Raw genomic sequence first — 26043 nt, 5'->3', positions numbered from 1 at the left:
GAGAACCCCAAGCAGCTGCATTGGGCTCTTAGCCTGGAAGGTGGGTTGGTTTCCATCCTTCCAGGGTAATGTGATAGGGACCCAGTGGGGAGTGAGAATGTGGCTATAACCAAGGCTGTGGATGAGCTGGATGCCCCATGTGGTCGACAGATGGCCTCAGACCGGATTGGCTGGGGCCCAAGCCCAATACATTGTTAATGTTCTTGTTATCCCTGCAGGCTGCCCACCTGGTAGACCCTCCCTCTGGGGACTACCCCCATTTTCAACCCCCAGCCTGAGGTCCCTGCCTGCCTCACCCACTTCCCCCACCCTCTTAAGAACCTTGCCCAACACCTCTGGCCTCAGCAGTCACCCTCCTCAAAATGCTCCGAGCATGTGGTGTTCCTGCCCTAAAGTCCTTGAGGACAGTGACTCCCACTGCCCATGGCAGCCCTTCCTCAGCACGCCCCAGGCCCTGGCACCGTGGGCCCCACCTCCCATGTTCCATAACATTATATGCTCCTTCCCCCAACCCCCAAGAGAGGGCTAGTTTCCCCTTTACAGATGCCACTCCCATCATATGCTCCTTGGGGCCTAGTTTACAAAGGGCTTCTTATTCGCCATCTCCTGCCAGCTTCAGGGCTGTTGGCAAGATCCTCACTTTAGACCCGAGGAAGAGAAGCACAGAGAAGTTGAGCAACTTGCTTGTGTCACACAGCAGAGCTGGGACGAAGCCTCCGTGTTCCTTCTATCGAGTGTCCCACCTTCTCCTTTCTAGTGCCCCCTACCCCCAATCCCAGCCCCCACGGGCTGGCACAAAGGGCAGAGCTGGATCTGGGGAATGCGTCCAAGATGGGCTGGGACTGGAGTGGTTGTGAAGGGTCTGGGCAGGAACCTGCTGCGGGCCTGTCCACGGGCCTGTCTCCAGAGGATGCAGGAAGGTGCAGTGCCACATAGGGATGGAGCTGGCACTGGCCACAGCCAACAGTACAGGGGACAGCCCCAGTCCACAGGCCACTCACCTTCTGTAGGCAGAGCCGGCAGGAGGCCAAGGGAGAGAAAAGGCCAGAGCAGAATGGTTAGCAGTCTGTAGCTCCCCCAGCCCCCTCCCAGCAGGGGTGCGCTGCCTGCCCCGGCCCCGGTCTGTGGTGTCATCCCTAGCCCAGACTGCCCAGGAAGGTGTGGCATGACGGCCGCAGCGCTGTCCCTGGGTGGCCGAAACCCTCACCCACTGCCTGGCCTGTGTGGGGGTGGCTGGTGAAGATGTAGGTTTTGGGGTGCCTTGGGGTGGTGATGGGCTAGGCCTGTGGGGCTCTCACCCGGGGTCTCACTCACCACGGTGGAGTCCACCTTGGGGCCACCATCGTCTGCCACCACCGTCAAGGTGTAGAAGTCGCCTTTTTCCCGGTCCACCAGGCCCTTGACCGTGATCACACCCTGCGGGGAAGGGAACAGATGAAAGGCTGACGACATCATACCCACCAGGCAGAGTCCGCCCCCGCTGCCAAGCTGTCCCGTGCTCCAGCCAAAGCAGAGCCCTCGCTAATCCCCAACATTCTGCCTACTTTCCTACCTTCCACATCGCTCCCTCTGCCCAGCAGAACATCTCCGCGGAGCTCTGTCGGCCTAAATCCTACTTCTTTCTCAGACCTCACTCAGATGATCCCCCAGCCAGGTAAGATCACTCTCATTTGGGCCCCTGGGAGCTCCACTACACCTGTATTGTAGCTCTTTTCACATCTTCCCCTGTGGTGCTCGGATGTACATCCCTGATTATTCTCATTTCTCCTCCCAGTCTACAAACTCTTTGGGGGCTGGGAAGAGTCTCGTTCATCTTTGTGAACCCGATACTCCCTAGGACAAGACCTGTACCCTGCAGTGATTCATACCTTGCCTATTTTCAAAGAAGGGAGTCTGATAAAAGAGATGGAAGAGTAAGATCCAAATAGTAGATAAGAGACTAGCTGCTACTTAGCTAAGACTGGCTATTGTGATGAAGCAATTTACATCTGAGCTTCCTAACAGCCAAGGTAAAAAGAGAAATGTGATGACTTGCATAGCTCTCATTGTCTAATAACAAGAAGGTTACCAGGTTGCCTAGGTATAAGCTTTATCTTACCCCTGAATATTGAAAGGGATGCATTACAGGGGTATTTATCTCAAAGACACTCTATGACAAAGAGGATAGTACTGTGCTTATAGAAGGAGCTCAAGAAATGTTGGTTAGCTTTAAAAGGACTGTGCTTCCTGCCCCTAGGGAGAGCCCTTGCTGTGCCTGCTTCCAGCCTCCCTCACCGTGACGGCATCTATCTTGAAGAGGGCTTTGGCCTGGGCGCTGGTATAAGTGTCGAAGCGGTAGGTGATCTGATTGAGGTTGTCAATGGAGTAGGCCTGGACCCGCACGATCTCAGTGCCCAGTGCCAGGTTCTCCAAGATGGCCGCCTCATAGGAGGCGTTGGAGAACTGCACAGCCTCGTCCAGCTCATTGAGCAGTGTGATGTAGACGCTGCAGAAGCCCTGGTTGAAGGGGGGGGGCCTGGTCGGTGGCAGACACGTTCATCAGGTAGCTGGTTTTGGTCTCATAGTCCAGGTAATCCACGGTGATGATGAGCCCCGTGCTCTCGTCAATCTCGAACTTCCCCTCGGCGCCAGATAGGATGCGGTAATTCACCAGGCCGCCGCCCCCTGCAGGAGGACACAAGAGTGTGCAGTCCCAGATGGGGGTGGGGCTGCCCTGTGGCTTCCCAGGCTGCCGACAGCACGCCTGCTACTGGCCCCGAGGGACCAGGGGAGCGGCCCTGGCTGACCTGCCCAGTGTGTACTGCCCCCCCACTCCCCGAGAGAAGCGGCAGAGGATGGGGCCAGGGTCTATGTGGACAGCAAGGCCCAACACACACAACCTCTCTGGAGCTTGGCTTTGGCATAAGGTATGTACTGGAGGGATTTGGTTCTGCCTCTGGAGCCTCTAAATTCAAGCTCAAGTAGCAACCCCTCCCCGCCTTGGGTATTTGGACAAGTAGCAATGGGGAAATTAGGGATCTCTTGTGAGGGGGAGCTTTCATCTAGAAAGTGTTAGGGGCAGCATCCTCAGAAGTGGCCAAGACTCCATTTGGTCCCTCCAGCCAAAGGGTGCTAGCACCAGGGACACCTTCCCCTGTCCTCCCCACTCCTCCATCTCAAATCCCTCGGCCTCGGTACATTCTTCAACCAGGAGCTCAAGTTGGGATTCTTTAGCTGAAGTCCACAGACTTCCAGGGGAATGGCCATAAAGCCACTCGGGAAATCCCAGACTTCCTTAAAATCATTTGCTAAACTCATAATGGATGTGCATTCTTCTAGGGAGGGACACTTAGCTCTCACTAATTTCTCAAAGGGATTCCTGACCCAGAAAAGGCCATGAACCATTAGACAACAGGGACATATGTGGCCTGAACTGTCTAATAGGGCCATATAAGGGATGGCAAATCTGACAGTTTTCAGACCGATCTCCGGCCCCCACCCCGTCACCCCATCCTGTGCCCCAGCGGGGCTGGGGATGCTGACAGGGGCTGACATGAGGGAGGGGCTGGAGCTGGGACACTGGGAGCAGCTCAGGGAGCCTCTCCGGGGGGGGCAGTGGACCGTCCAGGAAAGAGGTCCTCTCTGGCTGCATCCCTGGCCTGGGGCAGAGGCCCAAATAGCCGGGGCCCATGAAGAGGGCCGCTGTGACCTGGCCACATTCTCCCGTTTTGCACCGCCAGCTGCGGCTGTCTCTGGGGCTCAGGGTCCTCGGCGAAGGCGGGCTGCCTTCAGAGCACTCCAGAACACTGCCCCTTGTGAAGCCTGCGTGTGTCAGGCCCTGAGCCAGGCCCGCAGGACATGGAGCCGTCACTGGCTAGAGGGGCAGGCCTCGGCCAGCTGTGTGACAAGTCCTTTACCTCCCGCAGCCCTGCCCGGCCCCCAGCCAAAGGCTAGCCAGGAGCTGCCGACTCCGCCAGTGAGAAACCTAGACTTTCCAAGCTCGGGACCTTCCCTGTCTCCATCCAGAGATTGGGACAAGTCCCCCACTCCAGTCCTTGCAGGCCTGGGCATCTGGTGCAAATGCCACCAGGACTGTCCCCAGAGCCCCTCCCCAGCCTGAGAGCTGCTGAATTGGGGAGCCTGCGGTGTCCCGAAGATGACGGGCCCCATGGGAGCAGGAGGGACGAGCTGCGGAGGGTGACTCCGGGGAAAGCCGGCCTCACCGGTGTCTCGATCCGTGGCTCGGACTACGATGACCGATGTGCCGATGCCCGCGGTCTCTCGAAGCCCCTGGCGGCTGTATTGCTGCTGTGTGAACATGGGGGCCTCGTCGTTGACGTCCTCCACGTACACGATCACCTGTAGGAGCCAGACCGGGGGTGGAAGGTCAAGGTGGGGTGGAGACCCGAGGAGGCCGGGGCCAGCCCACCTGGGCCTGCGTGTGTGGTCATTGCTCTCCTGGGCTAGGGCGGAGCTCCTGACGGTTGGTCACCACGGCCCCCCCCACCTGGCACGGTACCAGGCACAGGGCAGGTGCTCGAACGTCATTTGATCTTACTCTTGGCACTGCTGCTAACGCTGGGGGAACCTGTGACTAATTAGTGACTCTTCGGGACCATCAAGTTGCTCGGCTATGAAACGGCAATCCATCAGCCTGGTAACTCATGCTCTGTGCCACGTCTACGGTTGGGAGGAAGACAAGACGAGCCAGGCTTTGCAAAAATGCTTCAAAAGGTTCAAGTGACCCCACTGGAATATCAAGATCTATCTGGGAGAATAGGCACAAAAATGTTCATGATGATTGTAGCAGAGGACTTTGGTGTTCAGACCCCTGTTGATTACCAAGGCACTTTCTCTGGGGGCTCTGTCTGCCAGCCAGCCACAGTGGCTCTTGGCGGGGGACTCACCCCACCCCACCCCACCCAGGCTGCGGGAACACACACACCCAGAGAGCCGGAAGGGCCTGGGGATTATGTCCCCTGGGGCAGCCCCTACCAGGGACTGATGGGTGTGGACTGTAAAACTTGGCTTCCTCAGCCCTGATCGGGTAGTTGGAATGATTCTCTCCAGAGCTCTCCGAGCGGCTGAGTCAAAGTTCCCCAGCTGCCTTTCCTTCCCTGGTCCCACGTCCCTTCCGGCTTTTCCTGGGGACACTTTCTACTTACCATGTTCCTATCAACTCTTGTCCCAGGATTTGCTTCTGAGAAGCCTGGCCAAGAGAGTGGCTCTATCTGAATAGTGGAGTTATGCATCATTTCCATCACTGTTTATCTGTACTTTCTAATTGCTCTTTAAAGAACATATAGATCTTGCATAACAGAAGAAAAACAGTTTAAAAGATCTTTATGGAGAGAGGTCAGGGTCACAGCATTTTTTTTTTTTTTTTTTTTTTTTTTGCCACACCCCCTGCCCCTGCCCCTCATATCACACAGGAGCACAGGGAGGGTCTGGCCCAGGGACGGGCAGGACCAGCTCTGTGTCCAGAAGGACCAGGGTGGTAGGGGAAAGGAGGGTATCACAGAGTGTTGGTGCTTAAGGAGCCACAGGGAGGCCCAGGGTCCCTGCCTGTTTTCCCAGATGGGGGGATGGAGGCTCAGGGAGGAGGAGGGACGTACCCAAGGCCTCACGGTGACTGAAGGGGTGGGAAAGAGGGGGGGCCCTCCTGGTTCTCAGCCCACCAACCCCTACTCCTCTTTGCTCTATGTTGGGGATGAGCTGGCCTTAGAACAGGAGACCACCTCCTTGCAGCCTGACAGAACCAGGGTCAGCAGGAACTTGCCAGAAGAATGGAAGCAGCAAGTGGAGCATTGGCAAGAGTGTGCAACACAGATTTCACACTGCTCACCAGCACTCATGGCGGGGCCTCAGCACAGACGATCTGACAGCACTAATATTGGGTTTCTGATCGATCCCGGCCGTCGGGATCAGCCCTGGCTTCTCTCCTGGGCTTAGCTGGGAATTTGCTGGAGAAGTGGGGGGGGGCTTCAGTAGCAGAAATGTTGGCCTGACTCGTGGGGAACATTAGCCGGGGGGGGGGGGGGTGAGGAGAGGCATATGCGGGTAAAGGTTTCTCTATCTTCCCGGCTTTTGGGGTTCCTTGCAGCCCTGTTGCATCATCACATTTTCATGTCCAGACACCCAGAACCCACTATGCAAACTAAAGTGCCCACCCCAGAGCACAGCTGTTCACAAGCCAGAATCTTCTAAGTTTGGCTTCACCAAGAACTTGGCTGGGAAGATCCTGGGTGGGGTGGGTGTGGGGGGAATTTGCATGGACGAATATCGGGAACTCTCTTGCTGTAAACAGAAACCAACCATCTTTCAAAACCGTGAGCCTTCCCCTTCCTGAGTCTGCTTGTCCAACTGGCCTTTACTCTGGGGGCCGTGGGGGCACAAACAGGGCCAGTCTGCCAGGATGATAGGGAGGAGGGGGGTGGCATGGAGCCTGGGTGTGGCCCGTGCTCCATGAGGCTGGCTCCACGCCGCCATCGTCTTGTCAGTTTCAGCCTTGTTTTAGCAGCAGAGACAGGAGGCATAATGGTGTGTGGTTTGCAAACCTGAGAGACACAGATGTACAGGAAACGCACAGGTCTGCCAAGTTCTTACAAGCCGGAGGGCTCAGCTCCTGGGCCCCCTGGAGAACCAGCCCCACTGTCTGTGTCGTGCTGTGTTCTCCAGAGGGGACAGGGCAGGAGACGTGTGTGCATGCACGTGCACGCTTGCAGGGTACACGTGAGGCCCCCAGACTCTAGGAGGGCCTTTCACTCCGTGCTCCTGGGCCCTTGTCTGCGCTGTCCCTGGTCTCTAGAGCGGGACCTGGGGAATGCGGATGGTCCCCAGAAGCCATCTCGGCTCCTGCTGGGCAAATGAATCCGGGGCCAAGCCAGAGTGCCCACACTGTCTTCAGGGAAGTCCCCAGGTTTCTTGGGGCTCAGAGGTGTGGCCGCTGTGTCTGACAAAGGCTATCAGGCCTCTACCCTGGGTGCCAGCTCCTAAATTCCCACCTTAAAATGACTCAGGGTTTTAGGCAGTGGACTCGGCTCTGAAGGGCTTGTATGTGAGGCAGCAGAGTGTAAGGACTGAGAGGGCAGACCTGTGTGGACTGCTTGGGTGTGAAGCCCAGCTCTACCCTTATTGCTATGGGGCCCTGTACACACGGCCAATCCCTCTCTGCCTCAGTCTCCTCCTCCATACAATGGGTATGATAACAGTGCCTACCTCGTAGTTATGAGGGTTAAGTGAGTTCAAGGTCATAAAGCACTGAGAAATGCCTGGCGTAGAGTAAGCACCATGTGAGGATTTACTATTCCTCGGGGTTCTCGCGGAGAGGAGCAAAGGAGGGTGGGCAAGCAGGTGTGTTTCCCATCCCCCACCGACCGGCCCAGCCTGGCTTCCATCTGTTTTACACTGTATCCTGGCCCACTGTATACCATTTTGTTTCAAAAGGTCTGTGGTTAGGGGCACCTGGCTGGCTCAGTGGGTGGAGCATGCGGCTCTTAATCTTGGGGTTGTGAGTTCGAGCCCCACGTTGGGTGGAGAGATTACTTAAAAATAAAATCTTAAAAAAAAAAAAAGGTTTGTAGCTAAAAAAGGTTTACAGTCACAATGTCAAGGCCGACAGGAGCTGGCCCTGGAGAGAGGTGCCCACCTGCTTCTGGGAGAGTGGAGAGTGAGGAGGCCACAGGGAGGGCTCTGATTAGGAAGCTTCAAGTCCAGGTAGCCAACCCAAGTTACGCTGACATCAGTCCCTCTGTGGCCTGAAGTGGGCCCCTCAAAGAGCACGCTCTGATGTAGGTGCACTCACCAGCATGTAAGCAATTCATGGACCTGCAGGGGAGCAGGGCTATGTGGGGATGCCCCGGTTCACATTCAGGTAACTGAGTGTGACCCGCCGTCACCAGTGCCCCGGAATCATCCCAAGCAGCCCCAAGGTGTAAACATCCCAGTGATGTGACCCCCTCAGCCATCCCCACCCGGGGAAGATCTCACTCAGAGGGGCAGCTGTAAGGACCCAGACTGACTGCTCTTTCCATCTCCTCCTGGGGCAAAGCTGAGGGGACACGAGCAAGAGATGGGCCAAGGCTGAGTCACCTACCCCCCAGCACCTCCTGTGTGATGGTGACCCCAGGCAGGTTGCTGTTCATTGTTTCCAGCCTGGGGAAAGAGTGGGGTGGAGATGGGGCTGATAAGAAGCTCATTTTGCTTCACGCAGTCCTGGGTAAAAGTCCCTGCTTTCTCCCCACCCCGGCTTTTCCTATCTCCCACCTACTCTTCACCTTTGGGGTCTGACTCACTTTCCATCTGGTTGCGGGGAAGGGGCTGTGAGCTGCTGAGTGTGCAGTGGGGTGACCTTGCGAGGCCATCTCATTTTCCTCATCCATTCCCCTGCCATTGGGCAGAACGGTGCCTCAACCAGCCCGGCCAGTCGGAGTATCTGTGCGTCTGCTGTTGACCATTCAGGAAGATGAAGGTTTAATGTGATTTCAGCCACATGGGGCAGAGGCTCGAGGTAAGTGAGGGTGGGCAGAAAAGAATACATTGGACGGGGCATCTGGGAGTGGTAACCAGAATATTTGGGGGTCACTTTCAATGGAAAGTGCACTGGACCTGGACTTGGAAGACCAGGCTCAAGTCCTGGTTCTATCACTAGCGATCCCTCTGTACCTCAGTTCCCTCACATGTAAAATCAAGTTGGCAACATCTCTATCTCGAAGGTCAGATTTGTGAGATTTCCTTATGAGTTGTGTGGGTATGGGGGTTAGTACCGTAAGGACACCTCCTTCATCCCTTAGGACAGACATCAGTATCACTGACCCCCTTCCACATCTGGAGAAACTGAGGCTCAGAGCAAAATGACACTTCTAAGATCCCAGGCTGGGCTTCGGCACGCGCCCGGCAACCATAGCCCCAGGTCATTCAGCACCTAAACCAGTGGTGGCCTGCCCCCACCGGGCCCCCGCTGGTGGCCATCTCCCGGGCCAGCTGTGGTCTCGGCCCACCTCCGAGGCTGCTGCTGAAGGCGAGGCAGGGCTTCACTGCTGACCCCACCCTGCCTCCCAGCATCTTACCCTGACGGAGCTCCGCATGGGACCCAGGTCATGGTTGTAAGCCTCCACTATCAGCACGTGGGATGAGTTCTGCTCTCGGTCCAGGGGCCGGGGCCCTCGCATCAGGAGCCCGTTGCTGACATGGATCCGGAAGTTGTTGCCATGGTTACCTGTGTGGAGGGACAGGGGAGATGCATGGGCTCCGTCCTGGAGCAAGACATGGGATGATCATGGCATAGGGGGGGGGGGGGGAGGTGGGGGGTGGGCCCAGATACCCAGAATGCTGATCCTGCCCAGAGGTCTTGGGACCCTGGCTGAAGCCCACGATGGCAAGAAGTTATCTGCCTCATGCTGCCCTGGCCTGGCAGGATTTGAGGGAGAGGGTAGGAGCCCCCCTTGTACCCTCCTGATGGGAAGGCTGGGGGTCCCTTGACACGCCCATACCCACACGTGTCAGTGGACTCAATATTTCAGAAAGATCTGGGACACTACAAAAAGAGGCACCCAAACCAAATTCTTCGTGGGTGGTTGAACTGAGGATTTTTTGTACATCTTTGGGCCAGTCTAGTACCCGTTCTGCCACCTTGGGGGAATAGCACTCTGATTTTCCTTTGGGGATCCACCCTCCTCCACTCTCAGTCCAGGTGCTTTGTGTAGGCGTGATCTTACCCTGATTTCCAGACTGGGCAGATCAGCAGATTTTAGTCTCTGACCAATAGTAATTAGTTCAGGGATGGTCCCATGCTATATGTTGGGCCAATGACCATCTCCGGGGGGCTTGCTGTGCGGGGGCTGCCCTACCCCAAGGCCCCCTCGGTCAGGGTAATATCCCTTGGCCTCACTTCCCAGACTCCCGGCAGCCTGGAGAAGCTCTGCCATCCTAAGGGTAGGAGCGCTGGCCCTCTCCATCCTAGGGCAGCCCACTCACCATGAAGGATGCGGTACCACACACGCCCAAACTCGCCCTCATCTGCATCTGTGGCTTTCAGCTGAGGGAGAATGAGATACGTGGTCACTCCTCGAATCCCGCCCCTCCCCCCCCGCCACCACACAGGGAGAGAAGACTGTGTGTGAAGCCCCTTTCCTGCCTTCTACACCACTCCCAGCCCATCCTGGACAACCTGTGGTTTCCCACAGAAGCTGGGGGTATGAGAGAGGACACGTCTGTCTGACTCGTCCCCCATGAGGACACCCGTTGGTGGCTCTCTGCTGCCCTGTACGGCAGGGGACCTGCCAGCTCTGCTCCTTGATCCTCCACTAGGGTCTTGGGGAGGCTGGGGGAGAAGGTGGATGCCGGCACCGTAGCTCTCCGGTCTAGGCTTGACGAGGTCAGCCCATAGGAACCTGCTTCCCTCCTTCAGCCTTTTGAGATCCCAGGAGCCGCATCTGAGGGGGCTGGATTGTGTGGCTGCTTCTTGCCCACACTTTCTTGGTCTGAAGCCATTCCGGCCACACTGAGTCCCAGCTGGGCACTGTGTCCTGTAACGGCCACTTTGCAGAAACCCAAAAATCCCACCTCCCACGAGGCGGCTCCATCTTCTATCACCTACACATTTGCTCCAGTCTAGTTTCAGACCCCCCCTGCCTGGCGGCTTGCTTGGCTGTGCCTCAGGCTCACGCACGGCCTCTGGGGGAACTTGGGGGCGTGCTGTTCTCACTCAGAGACATATGCAGTGTTTATCCCTTTTCACACAGAGTCCAGCCTCGAGGCTGCTGGCAGTCAGGGCCAGCCCCAAGGCAAGTCCTGTCAAACCAAGAACTGAACACCTACTCTACCCTGAAGTGAGTCGAGACATTGCTCCCCTGGAAGGTGATGCAGGAAGAGACGTGACACCGTGTGGCTGGGAAGACCCGGGGCCTCGGGATGTTGTCTCAATTGGTGGTGAACTGCTTTGTGATGCCCTGGACCTCTCACTTCTCCTGGATCTGCCCTCTGCTCTGCCCCTCTCCCTGCAACCCTGTGTTGTGTGCTGGGGCTGCCATGTTCCTATGGACCATGGCCAGTGGTGACTGGTCCCGGGGAAGGTACCTGATCAGGACTGGGTCAATCTCATCCTTCGCCGGGACTTTGGACCTTGGGCCCAGAGAAAGAGCAAGTCCATCTTCCTACTGGTGAGAACTGGGAGTACGTGAGCCCATCTTTCACCACCCTCCTCACCAGCTCTGCCCCAGCCACACCCATCTCCTTCTCCATCTTGAAAGCCAAGTGCCTGCTGTTTCCCCCACTGGCCCGCTCTCTCTCCAGATATTTGCATGCTCGCTCTCTCATGTGCTTCAGGTCTCTGCTCAAATGTCATCTTCTCGTCCGGCCTTCCCTGAGCGCTCTATGTGGCACTGCATTCCCCACTCCAATACCTAGGCTGTCCCCACCCCCATCAGCTGCTGACATACTGCATCCTTGCTCAGTGTCTATATTCCCACCGAGAGGACGGGCCTTTGTCCACTGCTATCTCCTCAGTCTCTAGAACAATGGCCCTGGCACTGTGACCACTGTGTTGTATTTCTGGGACCTTGGCGGGCGGCAGTGGGGGGATCCCTGATGGGGAGGCTGCTCAAGACTTAGGCTCCTCTGCAGGCTGCTGGCTTCTGGGGAGGCTGCGGGGGACGCTCTGGCTTCCGAGAAGAAAGAAGGCTGGGGGAGGGGCGTGCGTCTGTGTGTGTGTGGGGGGGGTGTGGTGTGGGGAGGGCTGGAGAGCTACCACCTGGAGGGGTTCCAAGGGCCCACCCAAACTATAAGGAGCAAGCCACGGCTGTCCCTCAATCCTGTGCTTTCTGCCCTAAGATCTCTTGGACCTTTGAAAATGTCTCTCACCCCTCACTTCTGCAGCCAGACACCTTCAAAGGGCAGGTGCTTTTCTGGGAAACTGAGGGGTAAGCCTGGAAGGTGAGGGGCCCCGGGACGCAGGAGGGGAGGAGGGGCCCGAGAGCAGCCAGGGCCTACCCCTCTGCGCTGGGCTGCTCCCCTCTCCCCTCTCCCGGGTAACCCGGAGGCTGGCAGGCACTGAATAGCAAGGCGCTGGCTGCCGACCATACCATTCAAAGCCCCGATGGGGGAAGGTGAGAGCCGCTGCAGGGGCCGTGAAACCCTCCCCGTGCCTCCCCCCTGGCCCCTGTGAGGACTCCAAGGAGACCTGCCGGAGAGGGGCCCTGGCAGGGCTTGGGAGCGACCGGGCTCTTCTGCAAGGCTCCCCTCTCCTTCTGCCTGGCCCAGTTGCCATCCCTACCCTCTTGGCTGTCCCCTCCCCCAAGGCAGGGCCCAAACTCTTCCAGACAAAGCCAGGGCTAGCTGGAGAGTGAGTGAAGACGGCCCACTCTGCCCAGCCTGGCTGACTGAGGGGCACAGGGTACGGCAGAGTCCAGGGCAGGCTGGGGACACGGTTGGCACCTGGTGCTCCTTGGCCCTCCCGTGGACAGCTAAGACGACCTTTCTACCAAGCTTGGGACTGCTGAGCGCTGGCTCTGAGGTCAGTGCTCGGGGGACTGCAGGAAAAGGCTTGGTGAAGAAAGTGGGGCCAGACCCTTGCTGGGGTACTCTGGGGAGGATGCAAGGGTGCGCTTAGACCTGGGGAATCCCTCTGCTTTTGTAGAGAGTGGAAACAGGGCCCAGTGAAGGATAGTGAATAGCCCAAGGCCACACAGCAAGATGTGTTCTGGGATTAGCCCCTCTGCTGCAGCAGGCACTGTGCTATGGAGTTCTGAGGGAAGAAAGAAGTTTCTAGACTGGACTTGCAGAGATATGTCCAGAGCCGGGCCTGCCAGTGTGCCTTGGGCTTGTGGGCAGGGAGAAGCTTCAACTGCCCTCAAGACTATTCCAAGCCTTGTTCTGGTGGAGGCCTCTTTTCCCTGCAAGGAGGCACTTGGTGGATCAGAGGGGCTGTAAAGGGACCCGGCAGCTGGTTTTGCTGTGTGTTCCAGGGAGGGTGGCTTGATATTTTCAAGTACTTCAGAGTCTCTTGCTTTCAAGAAAACTACTAAAATGCTAATTATAGCCTCATTTATCTTTTTTTTTTTTTTTTAAAGATTTTTATTTATTTATTTGACAGAGAGAGAGACAGCGAGAGCAGGAACACAAGCAGGGGGAGTGGGAGAGGGAGAAGCAGGCTTCCTGCCGAGCAAGGAGCCCGATGTGGGGCTCGATCCCAGGACCCTGGGATCATGACCTGAGCCGAAGGCAGACGCTTAATGACTGAGCCACCCAGGCGCCCTCATTTATCTTTTTATTAAAGTGCTTCCCCATGGACCAAGGTCTGGACCAGCTTTGCTAGCCCGATAGGATCTCCAGACCCATGGGAGGGCCTTGCCATAGTATCAGGACTAACAGGATCGAGACCTCTCCCATTTCTGATTGCCCTTTTTTTTACTCCCAGCCATGTACTGCCTGGGGGAGGATAGAAGGCCAGTTTTCTACCTGTGGGAGATGGTGGTGGGCACACCCCATCCCTTCTCTGCGCTCAAATTCAAGGGCGGGCCAACCCACGTATGGCTGCCCAGCCAGAGTGCTTTCAAGGCCCAATGCCTGAAAGGCAGAGGCCGTGGGCAGCTAGATGGGCATCAAAATTTCCAGCTGGGAGGGGTCGTGTTCTGTCTGGAAACGCTGGAAGGAGTGGTGGCAGGGAATGGGTGGGAGGTGGGGGGGCTGCCCTGGATGCCCTCAGTTGGCTGGGCGCAGGGCGAGGCTGCAGGCAGGAATGAGGCTGAGTGCAGGGAGCCGGGAGGGAGGTCCTGCTGCTGCTGGTGAGTGCCTGGGGTGGGGACGGGGGGCTCCAGGGGGCGGGGGCTGGGTGGCCCCTCTCTGCTCCCCACTGCCTGCTGACACAGATGGCAGCCCACGTACAGAGCCCTGGCATGACTCTGCTGGGCACCATGCTAGAAACTCAACTGTAAGTTTATTCCAAGCTGAGAGCTGGGGGAGGAGGGCAACCTGCCATCCCTCATCACAGGAAAGTCTCCAAGGTCAAAGAGAAAGAAATGATTGTTTTTTTAATTAAGACCCTCTTTGGGACTTCCTGTCCTGTGTTTGTAGAAATCAAAGATCATCCATGCTGGCCTGCGAGCTGGAGGTAGCCCGCTTGTGTGTTTTGTGTGGCCTATTTCAGTGTTTTAGATATTTGGAAAATTCATTTCAAATTTTTGGGGGGGTCAAGTTTGTTTACTTTGTGGCATATCCTCCCTCCCCACCCGTCTCCCGCTTTAACCAAATTTGAAATCAGTTGTCAACATTTAAATATCAGGAACATTTGCCTGAAAAATCCAGGCAATTTCTGGCTTCTCTTGGGAAACTGGAAGGGCCGACCACACTGGGCCTGCATTCCATCAGCCTGGCGGAGGCACCCCCACCTCTGCACGGACACTCTCTGCGTAGACCTGCCACCAGCCCTCTGTGGTCTCACGTTACCTACTGGCCAGGCTCTATAAGGATTTTTATCTGCAACCCCAGACATATTCAACCAGAAGCTCAGCCTGATTTTTCATCTCCAAAGATCCTCTGCTGAGCTCCCTTTAGTGGGATGGTTATGAGTGATAACAGGTGATTGGTGTCTGGGGGGCGTTTTGAGCCCCACCTTGTCAACTCTGTAGCTCTCTTTGTGGATTATTTCTCACCTGTTCTAGGAGTAGCTCGTGATCCCAGAGGACTGGGAGCCTTAGGGCCAGGAGTCATGAAACCTGATTCTGGCCTTCGCTTGGCCCTGGCTCAGAGTGTGGGCTTGGGCTTGGCCTTCCCTTGTTTGGGTCTCAGTTTCCTTACTTGTCATGGGAGCAGGCTGGGCTGCATTGGTAAGCACCCACAGGAATATCCAGAGGAGCAAGCAGGTGAAATAAGGCGTGTAGTGGACCTGTGGGAGGGGGAGTATGGTGATCTGGGGGCTAGATCTGTCTGAAGGGGACAACGGCTGCTCGGCCTCAGCTACAGGGTGCCAGGCAGCAACTGGCCCTGTGTTGCCATTGTCAAAATTCTGGAATTTCAAGAGAAGCCAGATTTCCAGATATTTATGTGAAATCTCTTGGGTTTTGGTCTGCTACTTTTAAAATATTCACAATTAATTGAAATTTATAAAAACACGACAAGGACCCAATAAAAATACTCGTGGGCCCCCATTTTGCAGCCCCAACGTTAGATAATTGTCAGGGTCCTTGCCAGCGGCAGCATCCTATAATTGATGACTCATTCCGGGTCAGAGAGCAACCTATTGATGGAGTTGGTCGTACCTTCCCAGGTTTTCAGGTATAAGACTATTGTAATTCATGAGAACTGATTTTTCAAGGCCAAGAGGCGTCATCCTCCTGTCTCCTCTGTGGTAGGTGGGCAGGGGATATAGCAGAAAGAGGACCTGAGTTCAGGCCCAGCTCCATCGCTTTCCGCTCTGTGACCTGAGACTCGTCGACCTCTCTGGTCCTCACTGTTTAACCTGTAAAGTGGCCATGACTTTCTCTGCAGCTAGGTTAGCAGTACCCGGCTCCCATCAATGTTCCCTTCCCTCTCCAGCCCTGGGTCCAGCTGATCTGCCTCTGAGCTCCTGTCCCCTTCCTGTTGCAGGAGCCATGAGCACACAGGGTCCCAGCCCCCTGGCCTTCCTCACAGCTCCTGCCACTCCTGGCAGCCCCACAGAGGCGGCTGACCCCCTCCCCATGCTCATCGCCCTCGCCTGCATCTTCCTCCTGCTGGCCAGCTGTCTGCTGTTCATGACCCTCTGCAGACCGGTCGCGCTGGACCCGGCCCAGCGCCGGACTCAGGAGTGCATGCCCCACCACCCCGGGAGCCCCAGCGAGCCGCAGCTCAGGCTCTGGAAGCGCCTGGGCTCTCTGCGCCGCTCCCTGCATAGCTTCCGCCGGGGCAGGCCTGCTCCCCGACGCCCCCTGCCGGGCTGCAATGTCACCCACGATGGTGACTGCACGGAATCCACCAAGATGTGACCGGGCGGCCCCAGCCTCCAGAACCCATCCGCGGACCCTCCTGCCTTGGACAGAGCCCGGAACCAGGGGCTGCGGACGGACGTGGGCCACATGCTCAGCCCCAGTGGTCCTCTGTGTGCCCAAGCCCGTGGCCTTTCCCAGAGACTGCCTCTCTGCAGACTCTCCAGCTGCTGCCTGCTGAAAGACGGCTGGGCCAACTGCGGGGCCGGGGGGTGCGAACTGCGGCCCCCAGTATCCTCCTCCAGCAACCAGGCACCAGCCACCTCCGGGAGGCAGTGCCCCTGCTCCCCAACAGAAGTCCCGCTCACCCTCCAGGTGCCAAAGCCCAGCGTGGATTCCAGTTTGACTTGCCAAATGGCCAAAGGTTCCCTCCAGCCAAGGGAAATACTCGGCCCACATGGGGGGCAAGGTACTGTCTTGCCCTCTGTGCCAACTCAGTGCCCGAGGCAAGAGGAAAGCCAGGGACTTCTCTCCTTGGAATTCCTGGGCCCCTCCAGCATTCGCCTGATAATCCCCGGGCGCAGCCAGCACCCTCGTGGTGGGTGAGATGCCCGGTGCCCGTTGGGAGGAGGGCAAGCAGGAGGCTCTCAACACTACCCAGCCAATTGCCATCTTGGCAGCCATCTTGGTGGCCCCCCTTGAAGGTGCTGATGTTGCAGTGGACCAGGAAGGGGCTGAGAATGGGTTAAGGAGCTCCTCGAGAGGCCAGGACCCACGCTGTGTCAGAGTGGTGGGAGGCAATGCCAGAAGCTAGAGGTGATGCCTCCTGGGCTCTGAGGACACATCATAGTGCTCCTGCCTCACCCAGGGCAGGAGGCATCCTCCCTTTGGGGTCGGAGGGTCCACACCTCTCGAGGACAGCACCTCAAGCCTGGAGCATACTAGGTCTGCTGAGTTTCTGGCAATTGCGTCATTGACTGGCTACCTGTCAAAGCAATCCCACCCTAGAGTGGACTCCTCAGCATTCCAAACCCCCAAACTCGCCCCACAGGGCCGTGACTCTGGGTCCCAGATTCGGAGAGTAGGCAGAGGGGTTCTGAGCTGCCTAACTCCTGCCCCAGAGAGTCAGCTGACCAGGGACACCTGGTGCCCTGCCACGGGGCTGCCCCAGCCCGCCTACTGTGACTCACGGTGCAGCTAGCCAGGTCTTCTCAAAGAGTGAGCTCCAGCTTTGCCACTTGTTCCCAACGGTTCCAGCTCCAGAACCATCCCTGGTTCCCAACTGCTGGCTGGAGAAAGCCAGGGCTTCCTGGTCTGATGTTCAGTGCCCTCTGGGACCTGGCTCCAAACTATCCTTCCAGCCTCGTCCTGACCCAAGACTCCAGACAAACCGAACTACCTGCCCTCCCCAGGCTGTGGCTTACACTCTGCAAGGCACCCCCGCCATGAGGCTATCTTTGCTCTCCAGCTGAAAGCCACTTCCTGCCTGGAACCACCCCTACCCTTCCCATGGCTCAGAGGGAGGGCAGGGATCAGTTCCTCCTGGCAGTGTGGGCGACCCACATCTATGTCTCCTCCTTCCTACGGGCCTGGGAGCTTGCAGAGAGTGAGACTATGTCCAGCCTCTCACATAATCAGCTCCAGGCACAGAAGTATGAATCATGTCTCTATTTCCTGAGTGAACGGTGGCCCCAGCTGGGTGTGTCCCCACCCCCAAAGCTTAAGGATCTTCCCTCACATGCCCCTAGACAGAAGCTTTGTCTCCAAGCATGTTGGTGAGGTCCCCTGTACCTTCAAAGATTGCGGCCAGAAACTTGGTCAGAAACTTCCAGGGCCTTGGAGAAGTCACTAATGCCCGAATTTCTCCCTTAGAAATGAGGGCAGCATTGGGGCTGCCCTGTCTCACTCCTGGGCTCTAGGATTTCAGGCTGTGTTGTGTTGGGTAAATAGAAACCAATTCTTCAGGTTTAGAAAGTGGGGCCAGCCTCATTCCACGGCATTTGGTACCCTCTCCCCTTCCAGCTTGTTAACCTCATCCTGGTTCCCTTCCCAGGGCCTCCCTGTCACATCCCAGGATGAATTTGGCCTACAGTCGCCGGCCCGGCACTAGGTGCTCTCTTCCTGGAGACCAGGGGTGGGGGTAAGGCTTCCCGGAGGGCCCGAAGGAGACGTGTCCCCACTTTGGTCCTGGGAGACCGTCAGTGAGTGGAGTGGCAGGTGTGAGGCTAGAGGAGAAGCTGAGCCCCAGAGGAAGATATCCTCCTCGTTCCTCCTTCTGGAACCTGCCCCCGGCCTCTGGCAAATCCCTGCAGTTTCCTGGACCCTCTGGGCCTCTGGGAGTCAGCACCCTGCTCCCAGCCCATTTCCTGCCAGCCTCCTGGCCCCGATGCAGGGAGCTGGACACACTTCCAGCCCCTCCCGATCCTGGGAGCCTGCCCCAGTGGACAGGCCCGGATTTGCCATGTTTGGCTCAGCCTCCGCCTCCACAGCTGGTGAAGAGGATAATTCAGTCCTGGCCTCCCTCCCCACCCAGCAACTGAGGCCTCCAGGGCAAGCTGGGGGAGGGCACCCCAGCCTCATTTTCAGGTCCTCCCCTTTCTCGCTCGGAGCCTCATAGCTGTCGCTCTTGCTCCCTGGGCGAAGGAGCTCTTTCTTCTTGTGCCTGTTTACTTCCCAAGAGGGGAGCTCCAGCCAAGGGCCCCATGAAAGCCTCTCTGTTCTGGGCCTAGCTGGGCCCTGGCTATTTCCGGGGCAGCCGCTGGACCCTCTCCTGTTTCCATCCCTCCATGTGGCATCGGGCCACCATGACACCGAGCGTGTGTGTAGCCCTGCCTGCCCCCAGCCCACCAGCTGCCCCAGGGGGCTACGGCCACCTGCCTGCACGATGCTGTGTCCCTCAGGGATGTCCTCGGGGACGCTGGCCTCGTAGCTGCTCTGTAGAAAGATGGGCCGGTTGTCGTTCACGTCCAGGACGGTGACGAACACGGTGGCCGTCCCCGTGCGCCGCTTACCTACGGGGCCATTGTCTGTGGGAGTTGAAGGCGGATGGGTCGTTAGCAGCTGCCTGATGGGCAAATTCCCTGGGCACGTGTCCTGTTCACCACACCCACTCTGGCCTTTGTAAGAGGTGGCTCTTTCCTTTTTTAGATTGAGAGTAACACTAACAATGCCTACCCTCTCCCAGGCGCTATTCTAACTCATTCAGTCCTCACAAGAAGCATGTGAAGTAGGTGCTGTCATTATCAGCCCCATTTTTCAGAGGAGGGAACTGAGGCCCAAAGCGGTTCCATGGTGGCCGCCAGAACATGGACCCATTCAGGGTCCCTGGCAACTTGTGAGTGCAAACTCATTAGGAAAAAGTGTCTTTGAAGATGTAACGAAGTTAAGAATCTGGAGCTGAGGTATCCTGGACTGCCTGGGTGGGCCACAGACCCATTGACAAGGGTCCTTAAGAGAGAAGGGCAGAGGGAGATTTGATTCGGAGAGAAGGTCACGTTAAGTCAGAGGCACGGATTGGATTTTGCAGCGACGAGCCAAGGAATACTTCGAGCCACCAGAAGCTGGAGGAGGCAAGGAAGGATTCCCCTCTAGATCCTTGAGAGGGAATACAGACCTGCTGACACCTTAATTTTGAACTTCTGGCCTCCAGAGTCATGAGGAAATAAATCCCTACTCTTTTAAGCTGCCCAGTTTGGGGTAATTTGTTATAGCAGCCGGAGGAGACAGATGCAGGTACGGAGATCGCAAGCCAACAGCTCTCAGGGCCAGGTGGGTGAGACCTGTGGGTACACGCATGGGAGGGCCCACCCCAAAGGGCAGCTCGGCTCTCTTCCAGTCCACAGTGGACAGGCCGAGGGTGGACCTAGTGACACAAGGTCTTCTGATTTCTTCAGAGAAATGGAACATCTGAGCTTCTACATAAAATCTCCTGATTTTTCAATGTTCCCACCTAACTCATTCTGTATGGAATAAGAGATGGGTCAAACATGACTACAGGGCAGATTGGGCCTCTGGGCCCTGGGCACTCAGGGCCACAAGCCCTGCTTGATTTCTAAGCCTTAGGTGTCCAGGGGTTCTGCCCTCTTGGTTCCCTGTGGGACCCTCCCAGGGCTAGGGACGTGACTCAGCCCCAGGGGCAGCTGTCAGGTTGCCCTCCGTGGAGGAAGGAGCGTGTGACCTGTCCTACAGGTCTGGGCGAGGGTGGTCACCCCAGGGAGGAGTACAGGTAGCTGGCACTGGCTGAGGATGAGGGGTGACTCTATCCTTCTTCCCGGGCCAGTTGACCACATGCTGGGGCACAGTCGCCTCTCTCGAGGTAGATGATCTTGCCCTCCTAAGCTCCTCTCCAAGCCCAGCCTCCCACTGCCCTGGAGGTCCTGCTTACTTGGCCCGGCTGGGGACAGTATGAGCTCCAGGCCCCATCCGAGGCCTGAGCCTGAGCCCTCTCCTCCTGCCACACAGTGCTTGAGGCAGCGGGAATGAGGGGTCTCCCGAGGGTGGGAGGAGAGCAAGGCAGAGGGGAGATGCATGTGGGCATGGGGTGGGCTGGGGAGGGGCTGCTGGCTGGAAAGGCGGAGGCACAGAAAGCTCACTCCCTCTCACCCACAGCTTACTGCAGATGTCAAACTGGGTGCTCCTAGGAGGGGGGCCATAGGCCTCCTCACACCCTTCTTCCCATCGTGAGTCCTCATGGGCTCCCTACTGCCTGGAGACCAGAGACCAAATTGTGGGCTCAATGTTCAGGCCTTTACCAGCTGGCCCTACCTGAGTGCAGCCTCCTCCCCAGTGTACATCACACCATGAGCCAGCTTCTGAGACACACACACACACACACACACACAGACAGACACACACACACACACATCTCTTTCCCATAGCCAGGTCCTGGGCTGGCTCCTCTGCCTGAAAGGCCCTCCCTGCTTCTTGACGTACTGAAACCCGACTTGGCCCTCAAGGTGGTGACAGGCAGGTGTCTGTGCAGCCACACCATCCTGCTCTTGCAGGCAAACTCCAGTCCTGAAGGTCCCTCTGAGAACCCTACCTCCCTGACTCAGAGGCCTGGGCTTCGGGGCAGGTCTGACCACCCCCCGGCACCAGGGACGGGCCTGGATTTAGGCCTAACTAGCACATCTCTCCCCCCTTGAGCACGACAAGGGCTTCAGGGACAGGCACTGGGGCAGATGAGCTCATCGGGGCTCCTCTGGGGCTTCAGTGGGGGAGACCAGCAAAGACAAGTGCTATCTCCCTGCCGCTGCACTTGAACCTGGAAGGATTCAGGCCCGGGATGCAGCAACCACTGACCACTCTGTCAGCCAGAGAGTGGGGACAACACATGGGAAGCTGAGCTAGCCACTGCGGAGAGACTGAGGCCTCCTGGCACCACCTGGGCCCCAAATCCAGTCCTACCTGAAGCTCTGTTGCCCTATGGACTGGTTTTGTGAGCCCATATTGCTTAAGTTAGTTTTAAAACTCGCAACCAAGACTCCTAACTGATCCCAAAACACTCCCAGCTGCCACTTCCTCTAAGAAGACTTCCCGGATCATGCCCTTCCCCTAACACGTTTCCACCTCGCTTTGTGCCTGATACTCTGGGCTCCCCCCTCCCCCCTTTCTGCCTCGCGGGCCTGGTGTTGCAGCGATCTGTCTACACCCCACCATCTGAGCGGCTTGCATGTAGCGCTGCAGGCTAAGCCTCCTGCCTGCCAGGGCTCAGTGATGCGCTGGATGTCCGGCTGCCCTTTCTCCACTGACGTCAAGACACAGCCTCTGGCTCAAGGCCTGGCTCTGGGGGTCACCCCACCAGACTGCCCAGAGCTGTGCAGGTAGGGCTGGGGCGTACCGATGGCCTCCAGGACGAGCGTATACGCGGCTGTGGCCTCCCGGTCCAGGTTTACTACTGTTCTCACAACAGCATCACGGTAGCCAACACTGAACTTCCCATCCACGTTTCCACCTGTGGGCCAAAGACAATGAGGCCTCTGTGAGGAAGCAGGGCTCCTGCCACGGAAAGGGCGGTGGCACCCCGGCTCTGCTCCTGGGCCAGGACATTCCAGGGGTAGTCGGGAAGGAAAAGGCCATGCTGCGTATTCAGCCCTGCCCACGGACAGGGCTCTGGGGGTGGGGGGAGGCTCGGATGAGGGTGTGGCCTGTGTGGGCTCAGGTGGGGGTGCCAAGCGCCTGAAATCATAAGGGTTGAACATTCATTGAGCACCTACTGCATACCAGGCACTTCATGTGGTCTCTTTCATCTGGTTTGTACTATCACGAGCCCACTTCACAGAGAGGGAAATGCGTCCTTTAGTGAGGTTACGTGTGTTGCCCTGGGCTACAGTCACCTAATGTGGGTGTAAGACTCCAACTTGGCATTCTGATTTCTGAGCCTGCGTCCTTCACCGTTCTGCCACCTGCCCATCTGGTGGGAGTGTCTGAGCAGTTAACCTGGGTTGAGGCTTTTACAGGTGGTCAGGGATTTTGGGGTCAGCTAAGATTTTTCCAGGTCCCTAATCTTGGACTCTCTGAGTGGGGACTCCTGGAGGCTCCACGGAGTGACGAGTAGGGGCAGATGGCCGGGGTGGGAAGTGGGAGGGTCTCCTCTCCGAGGTGGACAGGAAGGGACTTCATCTGAACAGTGTGAAGATGTCCCCCCCAGCCAGCCGGCAGGCAATGTGGTGTTCTGGACAGCAGAGGGTGATGCGGCACTGGGGTACCCCCAGCCAGCCGGCAGGCAATGTGGTGTTCTGGACAGCAGAGGGTGATGCGGCACTGGGTTTGGGCTAGCTTGGACCAGGACCCTGCACTGTTCCTTGCAGAATGAGCAAATTAAAATCTGAGATTCCCAGCTGGGAGGGCTCTCAGCAGGTCAGCAGAAACTGGCCACTTTGGGGTGCTGGGAAATCATCCTGGGAGCTACCAGGTGCTCCCTTGTCCTTAAATGGTTTGCCCCTGGAGAAAAGCCCTGACCGCTTTGTGGATGGTCTGAAGCACCATTCACATGGGACAAAATCTGGCTCCTAGGGGATGGGGGAGAAACTGAGGCACCAGTAGTGCTGGGGGCTGAACCAGGACTGGTCCACATGGGGGGAGTCTTGATAACGAAGCCTTTCTTGGAACAGTGTTGAGGACTAGACTGTGAGGAGGTGGCCTGAGGGTGCTGGGCCCCTTTAGGGAGGGGAGGGAGGGAAACATCTGGAAAGAAGAGGTTGAGAGCCACTGCAAGCAAGGATGGGTTGTGAAGCTGGGATTCCTTGCTCCAGGGGCAGAGGCGTCAGGGAGACTGGTGTGTGCACTGAATGCATGTGCATACACATATGTGCATACGAGCGGGTGAATAATGTGGCTGCAGGCAGGCCATGGACGGAGAGAAGACTGAGCCAGTAATACGGCCGAGGGACAGCTAAGGAATATGAAAGAATTGCCCCCCAGCATCCCAGCACCTCTCAGGTGTGTCAGAGACTGAAGCATGCTGGGCAACTCTTCTAATCCAGGCATGACTAATACGTGGCCTGTTTACCGCCACCTACCGAGCCTACTGTCATGGCAGACATCACTAATTGCTCATGACTCCGTTTCTCCTGTTGAGCCAGGACATGGCCTCATACGATTTCTCCACAGCTCTCTACTTAGTATTTGTGAGCTAGAACCATTTTATTTAAAAAGATTGAAACCATTTGTCTCTAAACAGATGGGAATTCTCATGAGTGAAGGGTCCCTGGGGAAGGACAAGACCACAGACTTCCCGTCTCGGCTTTATCACCTTGACGTGGGGGTGGAGTGGTGGGGGGGCAGGGCTCCTCCCCAGCAGTCACAGGCTCTACCTCCCTCCTGACTGAACCTCGGGAAGTTCCCCCAATCTCCGAAGAGGTTCAGGAGGCCCCCAGCGAGCCAGGCCAGAGGGACCCAGCTACAGAGCCCCTGGGAAAAGCTAAGAACAAAGCCTACGGGAGGGTCCAGCGGGAGCTGAAGCCTGATGCGGAGGGCTGACTCGGGCCCCTCCCCCATCCTCCTGGGGTGGGGGGAGGCTGGGGGCACACATTGGGAAGGAGCGGAGGCAGGGCTGCACCTGTGATGAAGTAGCTGAGCTCGGCATTGAGGCCCGCGTCATTGTCCGTGCAGTTCAGCCAGACCACCCGGAAGTCCCGCGGCACGTCCTCGGACACGGAGACATTGTACACGGCGGGGAAGAAGGTGGGCGTCTCGTCGTTCACGTCCAGCACTGTGGGCAGAGTCAGTGCACAGGGCTAGGCGGGGCTTCCGCTCCAGAGAGCCCAGCGCCAGAGGCAGTGGGAGCCAACACGTCTCAGTGGTGGGCCGGGGGTCCCCACGCCTGCTAGGGTCAGGGCAGGGCTGACCCAAGCTCCTCGGCCTCCCGTGGTCCTGCTCCCCGGGTGCTCTGGTGCTGGTGCTGCCGGCCACACCAGGAGAGAGAACCCTGGGGCCTCCCTCCAGTAGGTGCCTCACAACGGCAGCAGTGATGATGATGGCAATGACCGTGACAGCGAGCCTGTGCTAAGTGCTTCCCGTACACACCTCGTGTGCCCCTCCTAACACCCTGACAAGGCAGGCATTCTCAGTCACACCAGACAGAGGAGGGGACAGGAGCTCAGAGCAGTTGAGTCACTTGTCCCAAGTCACATAGCAGGCGAGTGGCAGGGTTGGGGTCTTGGGGAGGCCCGCCCCTAGTCTGTCATGGGGTCCTAGGAAAACAGCTGGCTTTGAGGATCCCCCCCACCAAGAAAAGTCTAATTTCCCTTAAAGATGTGTTTTCCCAGCTGATGGGGCTTGGGACAATCTTCACAGTGAAATGACCCCATCTTCCCTCTTCAGCTCCTCGTTGTGATACCCCCAGGAGAAATGATGCGCTTGCTTGCGGACCTGGCTTCTGCTGAGGCCGGGAGATAAATCCTCTCTGGGAGCACTGAGCACCTTCCTGTCAGTCACTGGCACACAAGCGGGTCCCCAAACGGGCACCAGGGACCCACAAGGCAAGCGTGGGACCAACGGGTGAGAGAATGCCTAGGCACGTCTCGGGCAAATGTTTGTACTGAGCTAACCCCCACCTGCACCAAGCCCGAGGGGCCGGCAGGAGCCAGAGAACAGGACACATCTTGCCCGTCACACTCTGTACCGACTTGACTTCCCGGGGTGTGTACTGACTTGACTTCCCTGGCAACAGCTTGTGTCAATGTCCCTGTTTTGTCCCAAGGATTAAAGATGTGACCAGAATGGAGGAGAAATCGTAAGGGGCCTCGGCCCTGCCCTTCTCCTGCCTGCGGCTAACCCCGAGGGCCCACCCACCCCTCTGCTGTTCGCAGGATCAAAGACTCTAGGAGGGGTCGGGGACCTTGGCAGTGGGTCCAGGCCCGGGGCGGGGGGGGGGGGGGGGGGGCGGCTACTGAAGGCAGCGGCTCGGTGGGAAGAAGGCTCTGCCGGCATTTTGGACTTGGTGGAGGCAAAGAGGGCTCTGTGCTGAATGGCGTGGTTGAGGAGGACACCCCATTACCAAGGCACCCTGTGTCCACATAGACAGGGATAGCGGTGGTGGTCGTGGGCTCCCCAGCCCGCCCGGCGCTGCTCCAGGGCCCGTGCGCTCTCCGCGCCGTAGGAGACCCCCGGCCCTCACCTCGGATGGTGAGCGTGCCGGTGGAGCTCTTGGGGGGCGTGCCCGCGTCGCTGGCCACGACGCGCAGCTGGTACTCGGCGATGCGCTCGCGGTCCAGCTCCGCGCTGGCGACCACCACACCCCTGCTGCTGTTGATGAGGAAGTCCATGCGGGGCATGCCCACCTGCATGCGGTAGGACACCAGCCCGTTCAGGCCCTCGTCCAGGTCGATGGCCACCACCTGACGGAAAGCAGGGACCACGTGAGGGGTGGGGACAGGAGGACTTCGCCCCTGAGAAGGGCCCCCTCCTTCCCACTGATCGGCGCTCAGCTCCAGCCAGACATGCCCGCTTCCCTCAGTGTCTCCAGCCGTGCCACTGTTCCCAGCACCTTCCCAGATACTAAGAGGGCAGCACGTCAGAGCTAAAGGCATCCGGATACATCGGTGGGGCCGACGGGGGTGGGGGCGGGGGGAGGAGGCACTTTCTAGAACAAGAGTCTAGCTCCCCATAGTCTTCCCCTTCAAAACCCTGTTCTCCTCCTTGGCAAGCCCCGCCCCCGCACCGC

The 26043-nt window shown here is 57.7% G+C and overlaps 2 protein-coding genes across 2 annotated transcripts in view; one reads left to right on the top strand and one right to left on the bottom strand.

The window, feature by feature from the left end:
• The window catches only part of LOC118021074 (cadherin-23-like), a 328706-nt gene that overhangs the window by 46362 nt on the left and 256301 nt on the right, over positions 1-26043 (bottom strand). The window contains 11 exon segments of the mRNA XM_035021097.1: positions 1002-1004; positions 1315-1416; positions 2275-2511; positions 2513-2664; positions 4203-4338; positions 9048-9196; positions 9955-10015; positions 18756-18904; positions 21718-21831; positions 23938-24090; positions 25498-25717. Coding sequence (XP_034876988.1) covers positions 1002-1004; positions 1315-1416; positions 2275-2511; positions 2513-2664; positions 4203-4338; positions 9048-9196; positions 9955-10015; positions 18756-18904; positions 21718-21831; positions 23938-24090; positions 25498-25717 — 1476 coding nt within the window.
• CUNH10orf105 (chromosome unknown C10orf105 homolog) lies at positions 12074-15938 on the top strand. Its single transcript, XM_035021084.1, has 2 exons — positions 12074-12083; positions 15562-15938. The coding sequence occupies exons 1-2, from the start codon at positions 12074-12076 to the stop codon at positions 15936-15938; spliced, it is 387 nt and encodes a 128-aa protein (XP_034876975.1).

This window comes from Mirounga leonina, unplaced genomic scaffold (assembly GCF_011800145.1).
Source record: "Mirounga leonina isolate KUSES-001 unplaced genomic scaffold, KU_Mleo_1.0 Mir_114, whole genome shotgun sequence".
In the NCBI taxonomy this organism is placed as follows: domain Eukaryota; kingdom Metazoa; phylum Chordata; class Mammalia; order Carnivora; family Phocidae; genus Mirounga; species Mirounga leonina.
This window is presented reverse-complemented; position numbering and strand designations above follow the sequence as displayed.